Source organism: Strongylocentrotus purpuratus, unplaced genomic scaffold, assembly GCF_000002235.5.
Source record: "Strongylocentrotus purpuratus isolate Spur 01 unplaced genomic scaffold, Spur_5.0 spur5_scaffold_8, whole genome shotgun sequence".
NCBI classification, from domain to species: Eukaryota; Metazoa; Echinodermata; class Echinoidea; order Camarodonta; family Strongylocentrotidae; genus Strongylocentrotus; species Strongylocentrotus purpuratus.
In genome coordinates this window covers 28,404,426-28,423,324 of record NW_022145614.1, presented here as the reverse complement: position 1 = coordinate 28,423,324, position 18,899 = coordinate 28,404,426, and the positions used below count along the sequence as shown (strand labels likewise).

At 37.4% G+C, this 18,899-nt stretch overlaps 1 protein-coding gene across 1 annotated transcript in view; it reads right to left on the bottom strand.

Moving 5' to 3' along the window:
• Positions 1-357: 357 nt before the first annotated feature.
• LOC590121 (uncharacterized aarF domain-containing protein kinase 5) overlaps positions 358-18,899 on the bottom strand; it is a 29,398-nt gene continuing 10,856 nt past the window's right edge. Inside the window, exons 4-15 of the mRNA XM_030975182.1 lie at positions 17,119-17,253; positions 15,027-15,167; positions 14,304-14,420; positions 13,617-13,748; positions 12,594-12,677; positions 11,301-11,382; positions 10,328-10,406; positions 8,081-8,172; positions 7,056-7,275; positions 5,123-5,197; positions 3,544-3,639; positions 358-1,120 (exon numbers count right to left, since the gene is read on the bottom strand). Coding sequence (XP_030831042.1) covers positions 967-1,120; positions 3,544-3,639; positions 5,123-5,197; positions 7,056-7,275; positions 8,081-8,172; positions 10,328-10,406; positions 11,301-11,382; positions 12,594-12,677; positions 13,617-13,748; positions 14,304-14,420; positions 15,027-15,167; positions 17,119-17,253 — 1,407 coding nt within the window. The 3' untranslated portion in view covers positions 358-966. The remainder of the gene's footprint in view (positions 1,121-3,543; positions 3,640-5,122; positions 5,198-7,055; positions 7,276-8,080; positions 8,173-10,327; positions 10,407-11,300; positions 11,383-12,593; positions 12,678-13,616; positions 13,749-14,303; positions 14,421-15,026; positions 15,168-17,118; positions 17,254-18,899) is intronic.

The window sequence follows — 18,899 nt, the reverse complement described above, 5'->3', positions numbered from 1 at the left end:
TTTTGGCTCTTATTTAAGCTTTCACTTAAATTGTTAGTTTTGTTGGATAAAAAGAATGATGACAAGAGGGTAAAGTAATGATGATCAAAGTCATTAGACCTCACTTTATGTGACTCATAGCACCCAGTTTTGATTATTTCTTACATAATTTCACATACTGTAATTCTACATTCTAACATACAGATAGCACTTGGTATAAAACTTGTGTTATTCCCAAATATACAATCCATATCTCAAATATAGTGGAAGGCACACAATAACACTCACACAATATTGCAGTAATCACACCTTCCTTTTTCCATCAAACATTAAATATTCAACAGGTTTCAACATTTAACAAGAAGCATCAAGAATAACAAAAAAAAATCATTTCATAACATTTCAAAATAGACCATACCATCTGCAGTAAAACCTATTTCATATGCAGCAAAGTGTAGATAACATAATTCTGATAAACTCAATTTTCATGCACTTTTTATCATATCACACTTAGAGCATTTTTACTGCTTGTCAGGGGAGATTTTATCATTTTGATTAAAAGAGATGATTTTTTTCAAGTTATTGAGAACTGCAAACCATATCAACAAAATGTGATTCCCAACTCCGGACTGGATGAATGCAGGTGGATGAAGAGGGAAGAGAAAACACATTTGAATGAGAGAAGGAGAGGGAGATAAGGAAAGAAAGTAAAAGAAAGGGAAAATGAAAAATAAAGGATTTGCAAGAGAACACAGAAATATTAGGCAAGAACCTGTCTATAGTAAAATTTCAGTACTACATAATCAACTCACACTGGAAACATCAATCTTTTAAAGTACAATTCATGTTGTTTGCGATATTCATAGGTTTTCAAACAAAATATCTTCAAAGAAAACCCTGGAGCAGGTACCACTGGAGATAATTCCGGGAAAGGTCAGATGAACCGAGAAAGGTCAGATGAACCGATGATGTTGTATGTCTCTGCTGCTACTCAGTCGATGGACTGGCCCTAGGGGGCACCAGACTGCTGAAGATATCACCAACGTTGCTACCCTTGCCAGGAGGTTTGAAGGACACCAATCCTAATCTGATCGAGAGGGAGAAGAAGGCCATGCTAATCCTATGGATTAGTTGATCCGACCTGCAACAACAAAGGATCATGGGATTACTGTCATATATAACAATAATAAATACCACCCTAATAATACTAATGGCCACTAATAAAGCACTCATATCGGTAACACAGTGACGCTCGTGGTATGTAGACATTATCACCCTGGTTGTAGCTGGGCCGCCAAAGATACTAGAGCTCAAGCATATCAGATACCCATTCACACGTTGGTGGAGAGTGGCAAATGTAAATTAACATCTTGCAAAAGAACACTGTGCCGGGTTGCAATTTGAACCTGTACCTTGTAATCTATCTACAGTCCGGTGACTTATCCATCAAACCACAACAACAACCCTACATGATCATGATTAAATATTGCTATAAAGACAATGATTTTACTGTTGATGAGGTGTGGTATAGTGGTTCATTCACTTGACTCTTCATCCAAGGGTTGAGGGTTCCAATCTCAGCCTAGCACTTACCTCCTGGGTGAATGGAAACACTTTTTCTTAAAGGCATTGTTTAACAATGTTAAATCTGAGATGCATGGCCCTTGCTTGCTTGCTTGCTTGCTTAAGTCGGGTCAACTGCACGAGCTGTGATGGCCATCCACACATTCCTGTCCAGCATGGCTGCTTTTATCTCTGACAGTTCAAGTCCCGTATCCTTCCTGAGTAGGTCTGTATAAGTAAGATGAGGTCTTCCAGGTTTCTTCTTCCCGTGTTTAGGCTTCCAGAGTAAAAGCTGAGATATTGGTTCATTGATGTTCCTACAGCTGTGGCCTGCAAAACGTAGTCTTCTTTCCCTGATCTTTTCTGATACTTTTGGTAGATTCCCGTACAGCTCCTTATTGGTCATATGCTGGCTCCAGTGCACGTTGAATGCTGTCCTAAGAAGTCTGGTGTAGCAACCATCTAATTCTTTTGCCAGCTTTGTTGTAACTGCCCATGCTTCGCAGCCATATAGAAGCACAGATTCAACTGTAGCAACAAACAAACGTTGTTTGAACTGCCCAGGAAGAGAAGATTTCCAGATTCTTCCAAGCTTGCTACACGCTCTCCATGCTGCTGACTTACAAGCTTTCACATCTTTTTCTGTGTTCACCATCAGTGCTCCCAGGTACTTGAAATCAGGTACATTCTCCCCCTGAATTTCATCATTTGTTTTTATAGTGATGATCCCCCTGTGATTGAATGACATGAACTTGGTTTTGCCTGAATTCATCCGGAGCCCGACCTTGCCTACCGATGTCTCCACCCTGCTCAGAAGTTTTTGGGCTTGCTCTATTTCCTCAGATAGCAGGGCTATGTCATCGGCGAAATCTAGGTCTGTTATGATTTCCGGACCAACTCTCCTACTTCTCCTTCTTTCTAGTTGGAATCCAAGTTCTTCTTCATGGCCGTCTATAGCTGCTCGCAAGGCATAATCGAGGACTATTACAAATAGGTAAGGTGCAAGCGTGTCACCTTGAAGCACACCAGCCATGATTTCAAAGAGGTCAGTCTCTCCATCAGGTGATATTACTTTTGCTTTGGTGTCTTCGTACATCTTGCCAATAGCATTCACCAGTTGTTCCGGTATGCCATATGCAGTAAGGATCTTCAACATCTTGCCTCTGTGGATGGTATCGAAGGCTTTGCGAAAGTCAATAAATGTGATAATAGCCGGGAGCTGATTTTCTTTTACTCCTTCTATAAGCCTACGTAGTGCCAAAATATGTCCCACTGTGGTCCTTCCAACTCTGAATCCATTTTGGTTGGTTCTCAGGTGACTATCAAGTACAGGTCTGATCCTGTTCAAAATCAATCTATTGAAAGTTTTGGCCACGATGGAGCTTAGACTGATTCCTCAATAGTTTCCTCCTTGGCTCAGGTCTCCAGACTTTGGTATTGGAACAATGTTCAGTATGGACCATTGGTGGGGCTTTTCTTCATTGATCAGAGCGTTGTTGCAGAAACTCAGAATGATTTCATCCAGGTCACATCTTTTTAGAACCTCTGGTGGTATGCCATCTTCCCCAAAGCTCTTCCCTTCTACTAGTGACTTTATTGCCTTTGAATATTCTTTCAGATCAAATGGCCCTGTCTTGATGTTCATGGCCCTACGTGTTATCAATGTCTGTCGTATGGTGTACTATTGAAGCCCTACAAAAATTGCACTTCAAAATAGTCATGAAGTGCCTCAAAAAAGTAAAAATCTTTGAGTGACCGGTATTACCATACCGGGTATTCATTTTCCCCAATAGATTGTAGTGCTATAAAAGCCGTTAGGAAAACGAAAAATAAAATTTCGATTTCCAATCATAAATATCTTGATAATCAGACAGGCTATCGGCTAAAGGATTATAATTATGATTGCAACATGAGCTTTATCCAGGATTTTGTTTCAGAATCTGAGGCAATGTTACCCAGTCACTTTAAAGATCCACAGTATCACAGACAATGCCAACGTACCTGAGCGTGAAGTCGTAGACAAAGCGCTGCCAAAAGGCATGGAGACGGCTCTTCAGAGACCTATCCTGAGGTAGAAATACAGAGCCACCTGCAGCACTGGTAGGAAGATAACAACATGGAAATCTATTGAGTGCAAGCCTGTCTGAGTGACGGTGGACTGAGGTACGGGTCAACTCAAACCAACAATGGTACAGTCAAACCTGCTTTAGTGACCACCTGTCTACACGAAAGACCCCATTTTTAGTTTTGCTTGAAAATAGTTACTCATTGAAACATGTACTAAAGAAACCTGTCTTCAAAGACAATTATATACCTCACTTAAGTAATCCAGCCATCTGATTGGTCGAAATTGCATTCATAAACTTCAACTGTTCCTGTAAAATTCCCGGTAACCATGCTTAAAACATTTCAATATTTTTAATAACCATGGTTATTAAAAAAATAAGTCAGTCTCCATGGTTACCCCATAGGTTTACATGTTAAAAAATGGTTTGAGCGATGGAGGATACCATACGTGTGCGAAAAATTGGTCGGCAATTTCAATACAATTGAATCTCGATCGATCTTACCGACAATTTTATCTTGCATTGTTGACATGAAGACGAAAATAAACTCTCAAAAACAAAAAAACAACATCTGCCGATAGATCTTGATCTAAGTTCGTGCCAATATGCATTGCAAAAGTAAAAGAAGGGTCCGTTTCATGGAGCTTTTGCGAAGCATCCCTCACGCGGAGCCGTTTTCAATCCATTTTAATGTATATATTAGAGAAAACTGCCAAGCATGTTAACGGCGCGTGATAGCTGAGTGGTCTAAGCGTTGGCTTTCGATACACCTCTTGTTGTACGCAAGAGTTCGAATCCCGTCTTCGACAAAAATGTAAAATATTTTTTATTTTTTATTTTTTAGTCTATTTTTTTTTGGCATATAAAAGTATTAATGACTGCTTTAATATTCGAGAAATAGTTGTTTTCATACGCTCTCGGGAAGGTTACAATTGGGCTATTCCCCTCGGCAAGCCTCGGGGAATAGCACAATTCTAACCTTCCCTTGAGCGTAATAAAACAACTATTTCTCTCAAAGCAGTCATTAATACTATACTACTTGTGTTTCTCTCGGCAGCTCGCTATAGACAGGTTTGACTGTACAATGAAATGTATTTATAGTCCATTTTTGAAATATATATTTACTATGCTTTTGTTTGCCTTTAAACATATCCCACTCATGCAAGACTTGTTTACTGAAACAGAACTGTATCCACATAGTACTTTTGTCCATTCAAAATCAATGCATTACAATAAAATTTCCTGACCCCACAATTTGCAAGCAAGTTGATGTCTATCTGCAACCCCCCCCCGCCCCCACTTATTATTCTCATGTCTCTGCCAGACTAAGACCCATGTTTTATAAAACAAGACTAATATAGATGCTGCTTGAAAGTGTCGGCTTGCATAAAGACTAATATAAGTTACTGAAATTATGGCATCTGATTGGCTGTGAGCAGATACATTCTAAAATTCTGGCAGCTGCTATTATATAATAATTTTCATGGAAATGGGCCTAGATGTCTTTCACATACCATCTTCCCATCGTCACGAGGTAGTCCACCGGAGTACCCAAGGCTCGGTCAATGTATCGCACAGTGTTCATGTTCCTATGAGAAACAAAAAAGTGGAACATGTTTAAAGATAAAGATCAGTTCTGGTCATGTGATTGCATTGTGAAAGAAACGTTGTGGAATCGATCAGAAAAGGTTGATCATCTAGCATCTAGGTATTGGTGTGTACTGCAAGGTTCTGGAATCATCAAAATGATAAGAAATTTGGCCCAGTCTTCGTAAACTTACAAGCACTGTACACATCAAGATGTATATGGGACTACGCACACGTGTGCGACACGTGCGTAATATCTATCTTTTTATCATATGTACCAAATATCCGTTATCACATTGTTATTTTCATCGTTGGTAGAACTTGTCAAATTACTTTTAATTTATTTACTTTTTAGATTAGTCCTGGTTGAGTGGTTTGACACTTGACTTGACTAATGAAGATTACGGGTTCAATCCCCGACAAGGCACCTTAGGGTATCAATAATAATAGTGGGTTCTTGTATAACGATAATGTCTGTAAGACTCGACACTCCTAGCACCCGACAACTATTACCCCGGCTTTAGACGTGGCTACCAGTATGGCACCCTAGCATTTCAAGATACTTTATCTAATTTGCATGTCTACCCAGGAAGATAAATGGGTGCTTGGTAAGATGACTTTGGGGTAGATTAGGAAGTGCACCTCTGTAATAAGGTGATTGGCTTAATGATCCCCATGGAGTGGAGAGTGTGCACTGTAATAATAATAATAATAAAAATAATAATAATCTTTTAAAGTCCACTCCAAATTTTATTAAGTTAAACCGAAAATGGAAATTCTTTTAGCCCAATTGATAGTGAGCCCGGCAGCCACTGAGCAGCGCCAGATCGACGTTGCTCTATCCCTTATTGTTGAACGCCAAACAAGGTAGCAGCAACTCCCGTCTTTAAACGTCTTTTGGTATGACGAGGCCGGGGTTCGAATCCATGACTTCCCGGTTGTGAGGCGGACGCATGACATTGTAACATGCTTTATTGTAATTGAATCCAATGACCATAATACACTGTATGGCATGTTGATCAGTTATAATATTTCTAACTGGTAAGGCTGTACATTAAAAACTAGATGGAACTTCGACTGCGCGCAGTCAAAAGTGATGCCTCCGTCATAGAGCAAGTTTATAAACCAAAACGGAAGAAATTTGTCAAATTCTAGTTCCGTTGTAATCCATTAACAGGTTCTCAGAATATCGTGATTACAAGCTATTTCTCATATACATGTATGACCCTTTGATCTTTGACCTCATGACCCCAAATGCCAAATACATACATGTCTTGAGTTTGATGGTAATCCATCCATCGGTTCTAATGATAATGCAATCACAAGCTATTTTTGCATACATAATGAGCCCCATGACCTTTGACCTTGACCTCATGACCCCAAAATCTAATCAGTTCATTACCTCAGCAAGATACATACATGACCTAAGTTTGGCAGGAATCCATCAATCGGTTCTTGAGATAACGCGATCACAAGCTATTTTTTGCATACATAATGACCCCTGTGACCTTTGACCTTGTGACCCCAAAATCTATTCAGTTCATTGGCTCTGCAAGTTACATACATGACTAAAGTTTGGTACGAATCCATCAGTTGGTTCTTGAGATAACGCGATCACGAGAACGGGACGTACGTACAGACGTACGTAGGGACGGACGGACAACCCGAAAACATAATGCCTCCGGCTACTTCGTAACGGAAGCATAAAAACACCAGAGTGGAGGGGGCATGAACCCCCCCTCCACTCTTTTTAAATTTTTTAAAAATCTATGCTGCTTTTGACTACTACAAATATATTCAATGAATAATAAATTTCCAAGGACAACATAAGAATTCTGCATTTGGCCATACGCATATTACCTAAAGATGAGGAAGAGACATTTTGGAAAGCTCTCCATGAATACATTCATCCTCTCTTGAAACTCCTCAATCTTATCCTCCATAGTGTGCATCTCGTCCCTGATCTCACGTTGCAGCTTGCGCAGCTCCGCGTTGGAAAGGTTAAAGGTCATGTGGCTCCCTCGCTTGGCGTTCATGTTGAGGGGTCTTTGAATCAGCATCATGGCGAACAACAGGTACTCTAAGGGAAGATATTATTTAGTGTGTTGAGATTAGGCTTTACAGCTTGGCACCAAGATTGAAAATCTTACCAATAACCCATATTGCAAGCAGGTTTCACCCCTAGTTATCTCAGGCTTAGAATTAAATGTGTTAAAAAATTCATGGTTGAAAAATGCAAAATAAATAATGTTAAACATTTGAAATGGTAATCTTATGCCTCATTCTCATGGTTAATATGCCCAAGTAACAATTTCCAACATTTTAAGACAATGTTGGGTAGTGCTGGAAAAAAACATGTAAATGACATACACGTCAAAGACATAACAGTACATACATGGGTTGAAAAAAAAATGCTTCTGTTAATCAGGAAAAAAGTGCAACAAGTATTGTATTATTCTGATGACTGAGCTCAGCTCAGAAATTTATTGAAAAAACTAAACGTATGTTAATTTTTTGTTGTTGAATGATGAACAGTTTTCACAATAATAGCAAAGCAAATTATCACAGAAATTTTTTCTATTCCTGATTGTTTTCTTCCTCTCTTAACATTTTCTTTGCTTTCAAACTAAATATCCTATCCTTTAAAGCCTATCTGCACTAGTTTGGCCTGGAGGGATTAGACCCCCTGCGTGGTCACTGACCGATGGATATCTCATAAAATCAGCTCTCAACTAACATAAGAAATAGGGGACCATGGGGGACCCACGGTCACAGATTAGGCATGGTTTGCTGTATAGAGGGCACAAGTAGCTATAAGTAGTGCAGTGGGGCTTTAAAATGAAATTGAGATGGAAATAACAGCCATCTTTCCTGCATGTTTTTACCTTCAATGCCTAGCTCATTAGCATGTTGGATCATGGCTTGTTCGTTCTTCAAGATGATGGCTCTCCAATATTGACCAAAGGCAATGCGAATTCTAAATCAAAATCAAAAGGAGAAATAAGATAATGACATGGCTTACTTCGTTCTACTGGGCCTTTGCGCCGGGTCAGGTTGTTGAGTTACACAAACTTTTGTGAAAACATGTCCCCCTATTCACGAAAGGTCAGGTAAATTGAGAGCAAATAATCATATTTTTCATTAAAAAGATGATACTTGAGATAAGGCTAACCATTTTACTTGTACATATGTGATAACATGATTGACAGGCCTTTTATGAACTCTAGTGATTATATTTATCTCGTATTAAAAAAGCCTTGGTTCAAAATGCGAGTTTTTGTAGATTTGCCGTAGGTTTTTCAGGAAGTGTTGGGTAAACTGGACCCAACACTTTGGTGATAAGAGGTGTGTATTTTTATAAACGTTAGACCTGACCCTTTGAGAATTAAGGCTTTATTATTCACAAAATTTGTGTAACCACACAACCCGACCTGATGTGAAGACCCGATGAAGCACAGTGAGCCAAATGACACCTATTTTGAGGAGAACATGAAACCTTCGATGACAAGATATTAAGTGTGATAACTCAGGGCAAGAACATGTCACTTGGCTGGGAGGTGCCAGGTATGTCTATGTTGATAAGCTAGGGCCCTTTTTTTTGGTAGTAATCCTCGATAATTAGGTTCCTCTGATAAGACTGAATGCCACGGGTCCCCTTTTCTCCAGTTCTCAGTTCTCAACAAGCATATGGTACTTCCTTTCTTAGCAGTCAGGTATAATAAAATCATATCACATCCACTATTTAAAAAATATTTGTATTCACGTTATCATAAAAAATTCCTGATGACAATAACAATTCTCTCCAATGCTTTTTTAAAGATATTTACAGGCAATTTTTGTGTGATGTGCCTTTGATGAATAGAAATACTAAAGGAAAGATAAAAAGCACCTGGGGGTGTTTCACAAAAAATAAAATCAACTTTAAGTTCGACTTGAACTATAGCACCATTGATGCCACTGGTTGCTCTCGCCATTGTTCTTTCAAGGGTCGTCACAAGTCTACAGAATTTACACATTTGATAGTTCGTTGTTGAAGAAACTAGATGGACCTTCAACTGCGTGCAGTTGAAAATGATGCCTACGCCATGGAGCAATTGTACATACCAAAACAGAAAAAGTTCAAGTTTGATTGTAATTCATTTTGCATACATAATGAGCCCCATGACCTTTGAACTTTGACCTCATGACCCCAAAATCTAATCACTTCATCGACTCTGTGAGATACATACATGTCTTGAGTTTGATGGTAATCCGTCCATCAGTTCTAATGATAGTGTGATCACAAGCTAATTTTGCAAACATAATGAGCCCTGTGACCTTGACCTTGTGACCCCAAAATGTACACAGTTCATTAGCTCGGCAAGATACATACCTGACCCCAAGTTTGGTGGGAATCCATCAAGTGGTTCTTGAGATAACGTGATCACAAGCTATTTTTGCATACATAATGAGCCTGTGACCTTTGACCTTGAATCTCATGACCCCCAAAATCTACTCAGTTCATTGGCTCTGCAAGATACATACATGGCCGAAGTTTGGAGGGAATTCATCAATCCATTCTTGAGATAACGCGATCAAGAGAACGGGACGTATGGATGTACGGAAAACCTAAGTTATACTTAAGACTTGGACTTATACTACGGTATGCGATTTATGCACTTAAAATATCTTGAACCAGGTGTAAAATTAGAGGGAAAAAAAACCTTAAAAATTATGATTTTTAAATAGTATATTTTCCTTATATATTGAACTTAAAAAAAATGTAAATTCTGTAGATTTGTGACCACGATTTGTACGTCCCTTGAGAAACCAATGCCAGGAATGGTTAGAGGAACTAGTGACATGAACAGCCTGCCACAGTTCAAGTCCAACTTAAAGGTAAAGACCAGTTATGGTCATGCGATTGCATTGTGAAAGAAACGTTGTGGAATCGATCAGAAAAGGTTGATCATCTAGCATCTAGCATCATGTATTAGTCAAAACATATTCTTTCACATGATTGGTAATGAGAGCTTCCATTTCATTTTTTGAAGTTGGGGCGTTTCCAATACTGGTCTTTACCTTTAAGTCCATCTTAGTCTTTGTGAAACACTCCCCAGGGATAGTCAAGTAAGACAAGAATGACAACTTACTCTGGTGTTACTTCTTCATATAAACCATGATCGAGGACAATCAGCTCAGCCTTTCCTTTACCATTTTTGCGGACAAGCACTAAGAAAAATATTACAACAGACGTTATATACACTCGCAAAAAAGAAAGTGGACACTCTTTAAATATTCAAAATCTTGATGTAAACAATCAATAAAATATAGCAAAATATATATAAAATGAAAGAAAAAAATTAATACTGTATCAACTTCAGTTAAGATAAAGTTTAGAACTGTCATGCTTAGATGGTCACATTCATTTGACTGTTAAAAGGTCCGATTAAGAAAATTGCAACAATATTCATCACATTACTACTCCTCATATGTTTTGTTTATAAAATTTAAAGTTTGCCTTCTTATTCCACATTAGTACTGGTTTACAAAATTTCCTTTACATTACAATACATTACAATAATGGCGATTTTGCACCTATTCAATGAGAATTCAAGCCATGTTTAACATTCCCTGAGCAAATTGTTTTTCTAATATAAGTTAATTTGTGTTAAATTCATGTACAAATGGATAGAGAAAAGTGAGGGGAATTCATCATCAACTCACTAATTTGCATACAGCCTATGTGATACATATCACTGTTTCAAGAAATTATGCAAAATTTGAAAATCCAATATTTTTCTTATTTTCTAACTGATTTTTACGAAACTTTCATTTTTTTCCTCTTTCGATCTATTCCATGAACTTGCAATGGGCTAGACTTGCCCTTTAATTTAAAGCTTATCTGTACTAGTTTATAGGAGGGATTAGACTACCCTGCAAGGTCCTTGGACAGGTGGTTATCTCATCAACTCAGCTCTCCATTAACATGAATAAAAGATGATCATGGGGGACCACAAGTCTCTGATTAGGCATTGTTCTCTATACAGAGGGATCAAATAGCTACAAGTAGGACAGTGTGGCTTTAAAGATGATTAAGCATTTTCATTTCATTTGTGGGCTTACCATTGCCAGGATGAGGATCTGCATGGACAAATCCAGTGTGAAAAATCTGCTCACCAAATATTTTAATCAGCTTTTCATCTACCTACATGTGTAAAAAGTTCAAGTTCAAGTTCAAGTTCAATTTTATTGATCATGCACAATTACATGGCATAAAAATCATTTTCCGGCTGTTTCTCAATTTATATTACATCAATTAACATACATGTACTATCAATTTATACAAAGTACAAAACCAGGAATAAATATAACACACAATAGAATATGAGTACAGACTGGTATACAGTGTAGGCTTTGGTATAGAAACATAATTACACACAAATTACAACCATAGACATACCAGAGATCACTACTGGTAATATCATTATACAGTTATAGGCAGATTACAAGAGTTTAAATAAATATGCAGTACATCCATATATCCTTAATAACTGATTCTGTAACTAATAATAAATAATAAATAAATAATTAACAATTACCTGTCGTTGTGTAGTGTCATGGCACGTATGAGAAATGACCCCCTAAATCTATTTGTTTTGACTTTTGGAAGCCTGACCCGTCCTGATTTGTTGAAAAAAATATGTCTCTGTAGAGGATGAGTTTCATCCTCAATGATACAATTGAACTTATCGATTACAGCTGATTCAGCTATCTCTTCGAGTTGTTTAACCGGTAAAACAAGGTAAAACAATGATTATTATTCTTTTTCTTTTTTTTTGTGGTGGGGGTAGGGCAGAAGGGAAGATAAAGGAGTAATTCAAAACTATGTTGTGGTTATATACCCAAATAATTTCGGATACATATTACAGATAATTATATACACAATGAGCGTTTTTAATCCTCTTTCCCTCCCCTCTGAAAACAAAATGAGCAAATTTCATTTTCTATAGAAAAGACGATAATCCTATTGGGTTATGTCAACAGTATCCACACAGGCTTTTAATATGAATGTAATCACAAGCAACTCAAGGTTGTTTTTTTTTAAACCTGTGTCGTACTACTACAAGCTTGTTGAATACTGTAATGAAAGTAGGTATCATAGAGAAGAGGAAGGTTCATGGTAATTATGTTTTATTTACATAACTGGATTTCAAAGGAAGCGTTTCCACCATATGCCCATTTTGTTGAAAATGCTTGCCCTAATGAAATAATATCAAAGGTCCATCGAGACATTACATTATAATGTGATATGCACTATACAAGAACAGCATATTATTATTATCAAGATCTAACCCTAAGCAGCATGCGTTTATGCTTGCATCACCTTATATTGTATATAAGTGTTCATTTTCTCACCTCTGCTAGACTGAAGCCATCTTCCTGCAGTTTCTCTTTCTCTGAGACTTTGTGTCCTTTCACAAACTCCATTGTCAAAATCCTCTGGAGTAAAAGTAAAAAGCAGATTTATTTTATATACAAATACAGTCGAACCTGCTTTAGTGGTTACCTGTCTACAAAGACCACATTTTTTGTTTCCCTTGAAAATGGTTTCTCATTGAAACATGTACTAAAGGAACCTGTACAAAAGACCACCTGCCTATAAAGACCACTTTTCTTGTTTCCCTTGGGTGGTCGCTATAGACAGGTTTGACTGTATAACATGATTTACATATAACAATCTGCAGCAGTCACGGCAAATTTTTTATTATCACTTAGGGGATCAAGATGAGAAATTCAAAGGCTTGTCTTTGAATGAAAAAAAAAACTAACTCTGCACAGATGCAAATCAGAGTTTATCTTGTGTTGTTTACATTTCAAAAGAACTGGCTTCAAAAGTTCAAAGTAATTCCAAATTCTTTTTATGCAATAGATGTTTTGTTTGGACCTGCCAAATGCAGACACATAGAAGAAAAACCTGCAGATAATGACATGTACTGGATAAAAAAAATGTTTATGTGCATGTACATGTAGATGGGACTACTAGATATTTACAAATACAATGTAAATGTTATTTGACAATTATATTTTACACCACAATCATTTAGCAGACAAGACTTGAACATTTAAGTATTTGTTTAGTTTGTAAAAATACTGGTATACTTTTGGTATAACCATCACAACTGAAGATTGCTTTTAACACTAAATATTATGTGTGTAAATATATCATCTTTTTATACTGCAAATAATGCTTTACTTTACAGGAGCTATTTTCAAATTTGAAGTACTGGTAAATATGAATGTTCTTAGCAGTGATTCTCACATCCTTTTACAGCTCCTTTTCCTACAAAAGTCTCATTTTTGTTAATATTTAAGAGATCATTTGAACATTTCCTGAGTTAGCTCAATAGCTGCCCCAGTGTAAGTTTACATTGTTCTTACCTTATTAGTAAGATTCCAGTAAACCTTGGGTACATAGACATAGTCTAGGTGTTTCAGCTGCTTGGCACAGGTTTCTGAATTCCTGCCTTCATTTTCAAAATCCAGCTCTTTGGCCAACGGCTCCTCTAAATCCTAAAAGTGCAAAAGAATATCTACAATATTTTAACGAATATATGAAATAAACAGTTCGTAGGATGAAAATAGGGAGAGAATGATTATACCTCTTCACTTCTCTTTTATAATTATCAATTCAACTTTCTTTTTCTCCCCATATCCCTCCTTTAATTAAATTATCATGTGATTTTTTTGTGTGTACAATTCTACACCTTACACACAATCATGACAATATATATATTTTTAAAATCCACATGTATTTAACATTCTGTATACATGTTTATGTTTGTAGTGCCGGTGCCTTTTGTCATACCAGTTTAAAAACTAGTGAGGCTAGCACTGTATCAATAAAACATGAAATACATCAATAAGCATGAAAAATTATAATTGAGAAACTCGAGTTGGTATTACATTGGCATTTTTGTCCACCATGTGTATTATATTTGAAACCTTATGGTCACATCTAATCTTTATAATGAATAATTGAATACAAAACAATCATAGAAATTCAAATTTATCATTCTTTAACAAAAAAAGGTAAATGAAACTTCTATTGGCTTAATAAATATTTACCAATAATATATCCTTGAAGTTGAAAGACTTTGGGTGCATCCAATGGATGATGTCAAGGAGTATCTCTAGAGTTCGAAGGTCACCGGGGTACTGGTCCCTCAAGTTGATGTACTGTACCTGCGTTCAAATCAAAACAAAGTATCCATCTCTTGACCTGTTCCAGAAACTTATGAAGTCCCATTGATTTTGCTAGAGAACGATAAATTGTTCTAGCTAAACTTGTACGGGAGGGACATGCTAAATAGGAAATGATTAAATAATATGTGATAAGATATTATTGTTTACTTTAAGTGGCCCAAACATGTGGAGGGGTGCATGCAGCCCTTCTGCAAGTGAAAGGTGCTATATCAAATACCTTCTGGACTGCATTGGATAATATACAAATAGTATATTGCTCTAAGCGGTCACTTTGGAATTGTCTGAGCAATGAGAATTTGCCCACTTACCATTGAAGAGTCTTTAAATCATATATTTCTTTTTGTTTTAAATTGATGTCGATTTTTATAATCATTGTTCTATAGCAGTGTCGTTTTGTGTTTTCCCCCTTTTTGAAGGCCCTCATTAAAACAAATAAAAAATTAATACTACTTGTGAACTTGTGATTAGACCATGTCACAGGGGCTTGCCAAGATACATGAACACCCCCCCCCCCCCCCACTGTAAGGACATTGTGGTGAAATTATATAGATATATTAAAAATAAAAATTAAGGACTCTCTTCTACCTTGACAGCAACTTCGTCTCCTTCATGTGTCTTTGCTCTGTGAACCTGAGCGAGGCTGGCAGCTGCTATGGGCTCGGGGTCAAACTCTGCATACAACTCATCAGGGGTCTTTCCAAACTCTTCCTTGAATAATCTGTCCAGCTGAATAACGTGGAATGCAAAAAAAAAAAAGGACTGTCAATAATTGAAGGATGGTAGTGTACATTCAAAGGTAACATTGGCAGACCTGCCGACCTCTGGAGTTCAAAAACTGTATTCTTTTCCAAAAGTTGTATTTTACTGACAAAAATTGTATTTAAAAAAAATAACATGGATCAATGGCTCTTAGGGTTTCTACATTCATTGGTTGAATATGCATGATTTTGTCATGACTGGTGTGTTCGATGAACCAATCAACATCCCCAAATTTCTAATGTGAGATGCTTGTAGGATACTTTAAGGGGGGGGGGGAATCGTTTTTTATCGAGGAAAATCGTACAATCCTATTTACTTCTAAAAATCATACAAAATATGATCTAATTGTATTGGTTGGCAGCCTCTGGGTTGGGAGTACAGTTGTCAAGATGTAATGTCTTTAGTGAGAAATTTAAACTCTCCATAATTTCAACTGTAAAGGATGAATTCGTCTCAGAGTCCAGGAGGGGGGGGGGGGGGGCTACCTTTACTTTTACCAAAATCAGCAGCATGGTGTGAACCATAATCATCAAAAGTGTCACATTTAAGCTTTACACAAATTATTTTTTCAGGTGGTTGGAACAACTTTAAAGGTACTATGTCCCTTTTGCAGCCAACCTCAAATTCTGTAGAACTTTGCAGGAATTATGAATATGTCATGTATGTCCTATCTGTGAAATTTAAACATTAGCAGTGTCCTCATATTCAAATTATGCAAGGAAACCTGTTTATTTGCTAGACTTCACTGTCAGACACTATTGAGTGACTGACTGGCTTTTTTTCTTCTTTGGTAATAACATACATGAAAAGAGTTGTAAAGGGTACATGAGCATTTGTCTACATCAATAACCCACTTCTTGTGATGGCCAAGATTAAACTGATTGAATCTTTGCGCAGCATAAAACGTTTGACCATTCGGTACAATTGTCTGAAAATCAAGACTATTACTTTTGGGCTCTATAGCCCTAAAGTCGATTTGACAACTAATAGTCATTATTTTCCCACTTGAAGACATTTTCAAGCCCCACCATTTTTAGGGAAGTTCTAAATAAGTATTATCTTTCAAATGCAGTTGGAATTAAACTTTTTCATTTTTGGGCCTGCAAATGGGACATAGTACCTTTAACTCAGAGCTTGACAAAGTGTTTAACATCTTTGTGCCCCTTTTAGCAGACAAATAAACAAAACAAAGTTTTTTTAATTTCTGTGTAATCCACCTATTAACACCATTCTGATGCTAATGTAACCACATACCTGCTAGGGCCCATGTTCATGAATAGACTTAAAGGGGGAAGTCCACCCTGATATGAAGTTGGTTTTAATAAAAGTACAAAATGAGAGAAACAGATCAGTGAAAGTTTGAGCAAAAACTGACCCAAAATAAGAAAGTAATGAATTTCTGAAGGTGCAATCAATCAAATACAAATTGGCAACTCTGTGAGGGATCTTGCAAGCTCCTTTCCAATTTGCCCTGTACTAAAAAACTTAATTAATTTTGTTTTCCGTAAGAAATTTTTCAGTCTGAACTCACCCCTAAATATAATAATTGCAAATATGTTTTTATACAACCCCTGTATCAAAACAAATCTATTCTGTCATAAATAATTAAGAAATTGAAGATTATGACATTTTCTGTACAGAGCAAATTGCAGAGGAGCTTCCATGATATTGATCACAATATTGCCAATTTATGTTTTACTAATGACAACTTCAAACATTTCATAACTTTCATATTCCTAATCAGATTTCGCTCAAACTTTCACTAATTCGTTCCGCTCATTTTTCTGCTTTGACTCAAATCTACTCAATATCAGGGTGAACTTCCCCTTTAAGATTCTACATATAGACAACTTTTGAGTATATCACCATGATCACTGTACTGCAAGTATTGATAAGATAAGAAAAACGAATATCCCACCTCTTTGTATTCTCTTGTGAGAGCTCTGTCCTGAAGTGTGGCCAGCTTCTGCAGGATCTCCTTGGGTAGGATGTAGTTAGCAGTCACCATGTACTGTCCAAGCTTGATGTAGAGACCCCCGTTCTTCAGACAGCCCTGTATATATACAGATTACAGAGTCAAACAGGAATTTGAAGTCAAATAAAGTGGTTAACAGCACTCAAAATATACAGGGGCGATGGGCGATTCGCCCCCGTGAGCTCCATAATCGCCCCCATCAGGTTGTCCCCGGTGGCGATGGCAAAATTAAAAATCGCCCCCGTGGAATTATAAAATAAAGATTTTCAGCGAATTGAATAATATTAAAAAGGATGCAATTCATAGTTGTACTCGATAATTCTCACTTAACATATTCTCTCTCTCTCTCTCTCTCCCTCCCTGTCTTGCATAAAGAAAATATGAAAATAATATTTTGCTTTGATTAAGACAAATTGAAAATTTTATCAGTATTAAACAGGGAGAAGGAAAGGGGAGGAAATTAATCAAAACAAACATTGAAGAATCCAATTCAGTGTTCTTTCGTGATGCATAAGAATGAAAGTACATTAAAAGGTGAAATAATGAATTGAAGTGCGATGATGAATCAATTCTTTGACGTTGATTGATTGAATAAAAAATAATGAAACAATATGGTCTGAAGGTCATATATCTTTGAATATTAGAAAGTTTTATCCACCATCATGTTTTGCAATTTAATTTTAATGCGGTGACTTGTCGGTTACGAGCAGAAGGTCATATCAGGCTTCTATATTTTATAATACTATCAACAGATATCTGGATAGAGACACTTCGTCGCATCAAGCTACGAGAAAGTATATCATCATTTCACAGAATTCTACTCGAACACCGCATCAAAATTCTTTTCACCCTTTTTTTTCTTCTTCCTCTTTTTTGGTCCCTTTTAGCTCTCCTTTTTTCCTTTTCCTTTCTTTTCTCTCTTTTTTTTAGCGGGGGCGGGGGAGGCAAAGGCCTTTTGCCCCACCCCCATCCGCAACTTGTTGGCGGGAAAATGGCAACTGCATGATATCCTCCTTCTTTTCTTTACTTCTTCCTCAATTCTCGCTACCCTAAATAGGTACGAAAATCTCGAAATTCGCGAGACGAGGTAATTTTCACTCTCTCGGGTCGTCACTACAACTTCCGGTATAGAGTCCCATCCCGCTGGCGCTAGCGCCTGTGTTCGCTGTGCAGAGTTTTCACGCACGCTAAAATCGATGCCAATCAGTGTAATTTGTACAGATTATAATATGCAATGGAAAGCTTCGGGCAGAATTAGTGACTTTAGCACAAAAGGCCGTTAAACTCTACCGTGAAAGAGAGGGTTGTGATCACGAACGCCTGCACAGGAAGCTGTAATGTCGAAAAGCTATCCCATAATGCAATGCGCGTTTTCAGGATTTTCCCCGGATCTCGGCAGAATCGCTATTTGGGGTAGCGAGAATTTTCCTTCCCTTTATCTCCCCTTTTCCTTTTTTCTTTCCATTTCCTTCCTTCCTTCTCTCTTATTTTGTTTTATTGGGGGGAGGCAACAGCCTGGGAGGCAAGGCTCTTTCCCCCCCCCCCCCAACGATCTCCTTCTTCCCCCTTTTCTTTTCTTCTTCCTCTTCTTTCTTTCCCTTTCTCTCCTCTTTCCATTTCCCTCTTTTCCTTCTCTCTCTTTCTCTCTCTCTTTTGCGGAAAAGGGGGGGGGGCAAGGCCCGCTCACCCCCGCTGGATCCGCGCCTGCATCTACCTTATATCTA